This window comes from Chaetura pelagica, unplaced genomic scaffold (assembly GCF_000747805.2).
Source record: "Chaetura pelagica isolate M959 unplaced genomic scaffold, ChaPel_1.0 scaffold264, whole genome shotgun sequence".
NCBI classification, from domain to species: domain Eukaryota; kingdom Metazoa; phylum Chordata; class Aves; order Apodiformes; family Apodidae; genus Chaetura; species Chaetura pelagica.
Genome location: NW_009953064.1, coordinates 263,748 through 265,596, shown reverse-complemented (window position 1 = coordinate 265,596; position 1,849 = coordinate 263,748). Strand labels below are relative to the sequence as shown.

The following is a 1,849-nucleotide window of genomic DNA, read 5'->3' as shown; positions in this document are numbered from 1 at the left end:
CGCCCCGCTCCCGTCCCCCCCCCCCCCCAGCTTGGCAACCAGCCCTTCCCAGCGCTGCGGGAGAGCTGTGTGTGCCCATCCCCGTGGCACCAGCCTTCCTCAAAGGTCTGCTGGCTCTGGGGACTGACCTGTGGGGAGTGGAAGGTGCCGTGAAGTCTCCTCTGGAATGTCCCTCCCGCCCCGGACTCCAGCTCCTCGGCTGGAGGAGGCAGGACAGGAACTTCCCCGGAGGGTTTGCTGCTGGCAGATCCCACGTTATTTTCCACAAGGAAGTGCCAAGAGTTGCCTGAGTTAAAAGAGGGTCCCTGTCCCCCAGCTCTGCCTTCCCCTCCCCATGCTTGTGAATATCTTGGTTTGATGTCATCTCTATTTACGTTTCATTCCAGCCCAGCCAGTGGTGAGAAGGAGAACTGGGAGAGATCTGGGATTTTCCACGTGCTCCCCCAGATGCTCTGGCCTCTCTGGGGACATCCCTGTTGCCCTCAAGCAGCTGAAACACCCCAGCTGCTCACCCAGCCATTACCCACTGGCTTGGGCAGGTTGTGGGGGGCAGGTTGGGACGTGCATCTCTGGTTGTAGGGATCTGGTTTTAGGACTTGGTCCCATCCCAGCCCCCAGCACAGCCTCTGGCTCACCTCAGCCACCTCCAGAATCTTTGGGATCTCCTAAACCTCTCTGCAAATCCCAGCCCGAATTCAGCTTTGTGCTTTTTTTTTTTTTTTTTTTTTTCAGCTGAGCAAATCTGGGAACTGGTCATTCCCCAAGTTGTGGATCTCTGGAAGAAGTTGTTTCAGTCAAGCAACTTTAGGGGCAGCTTCATCCAGAGGAGCAGCAAGCAGGGGGATGTGGAGCTGGCAGGGTGGGAAGGACCTCACGGGTCTCCCTGCTCTGGGTGTCTGGACTTGGTCTGGGGATGCCTGGAGGGAAACACTTCCTCTCTCCAGCTGCTTTGGATTGAAACACCAGCCCCCTCCCTCCTGGATCTCCTGCTGTGCCCCAGCAGCTGAGATTAATTAGTACAATTAGGAGATAAAAGCCCAGTCCCGGGGGGGAAGGTGGGATATAGTTAGGGATGTTCTTGGCTGGTCGGGTAGTGCTTCTTCCTCTGCTATGGATGCTGCAATCCTGCTGGAGAAGCTTTCAGAAATAAAAGCTGCCAAGGTGAGGGGGGTGGGAGAAGCACCTGCTGTGGGGACAGGGCTTTCTGTGGCCACCACCACGGGGCTTGCTCAGGTATTGGACCCGTGGCCACCCTGGCTCTGCAGTGCAGGTGCTGTTCCTCCCCCGTGCCATGCCCTGGGGCTGGGCTTGTTGGTTTGCTCCTCTGGGGAGAGGGGAATTACTTAATGGGTGGTTTTGGTGCCTGCCAGGGGAGTGTGTGTGTGTGTGTGTGTGTGTAATCAGGGCTGGGCTGGGAATGGGGCGGGGGGTCCTGTGCCCTGCCCTGCTGGCCATGGGGAGGGGGCTGCACTGTGAGTGACCCCGTGGGCACCAGATCCCCTCCTGCTTTCCCGGTGGTGGATCCCGAGGAAGCTCAGGGTGGCCCGACTTGGTGGGTCCATGGCCCCAGGGTCAGCCCTTGGGGCAGCACCCATGGGAGGGTTCCCAGGGGTGAGCTGCACCCTCGGCGCTTGGCACCCTGCTGTGGGGGTGGGGAGGTGGTTCCCAGCTCTTGGAAAGCCGACTTCTCCCACCGCAGCTCCGCCCGGAGCCTGGCAGAGGACACCAGGCTGCGGGGACGTGCCAGACCCCCGCGGTGCTACCCGGGGGGTGGGCTGGGTGCCTGGGGAGCAGAGCACCCCTGCAGGGAGGTAGGGACCCCAGCAGGGCAGGGCGGGACGGCTGCCCA

The 1,849-nt window shown here is 60.7% G+C and overlaps 1 protein-coding gene across 1 annotated transcript in view; it reads left to right on the top strand.

Moving 5' to 3' along the window:
• The first annotated feature begins 1,560 nt into the window (after window positions 1–1,560).
• Window positions 1,561–1,849, top strand: part of TSPEAR (thrombospondin-type laminin G domain and EAR repeats) — a 10,041-nt gene continuing 9,752 nt past the window's right edge. The window contains exon 1 of the mRNA XM_009996752.1: window positions 1,561–1,571. Within this exon, the coding sequence (XP_009995054.1) occupies window positions 1,561–1,571 (11 nt within the window). The remainder of the gene's footprint in view (window positions 1,572–1,849) is intronic.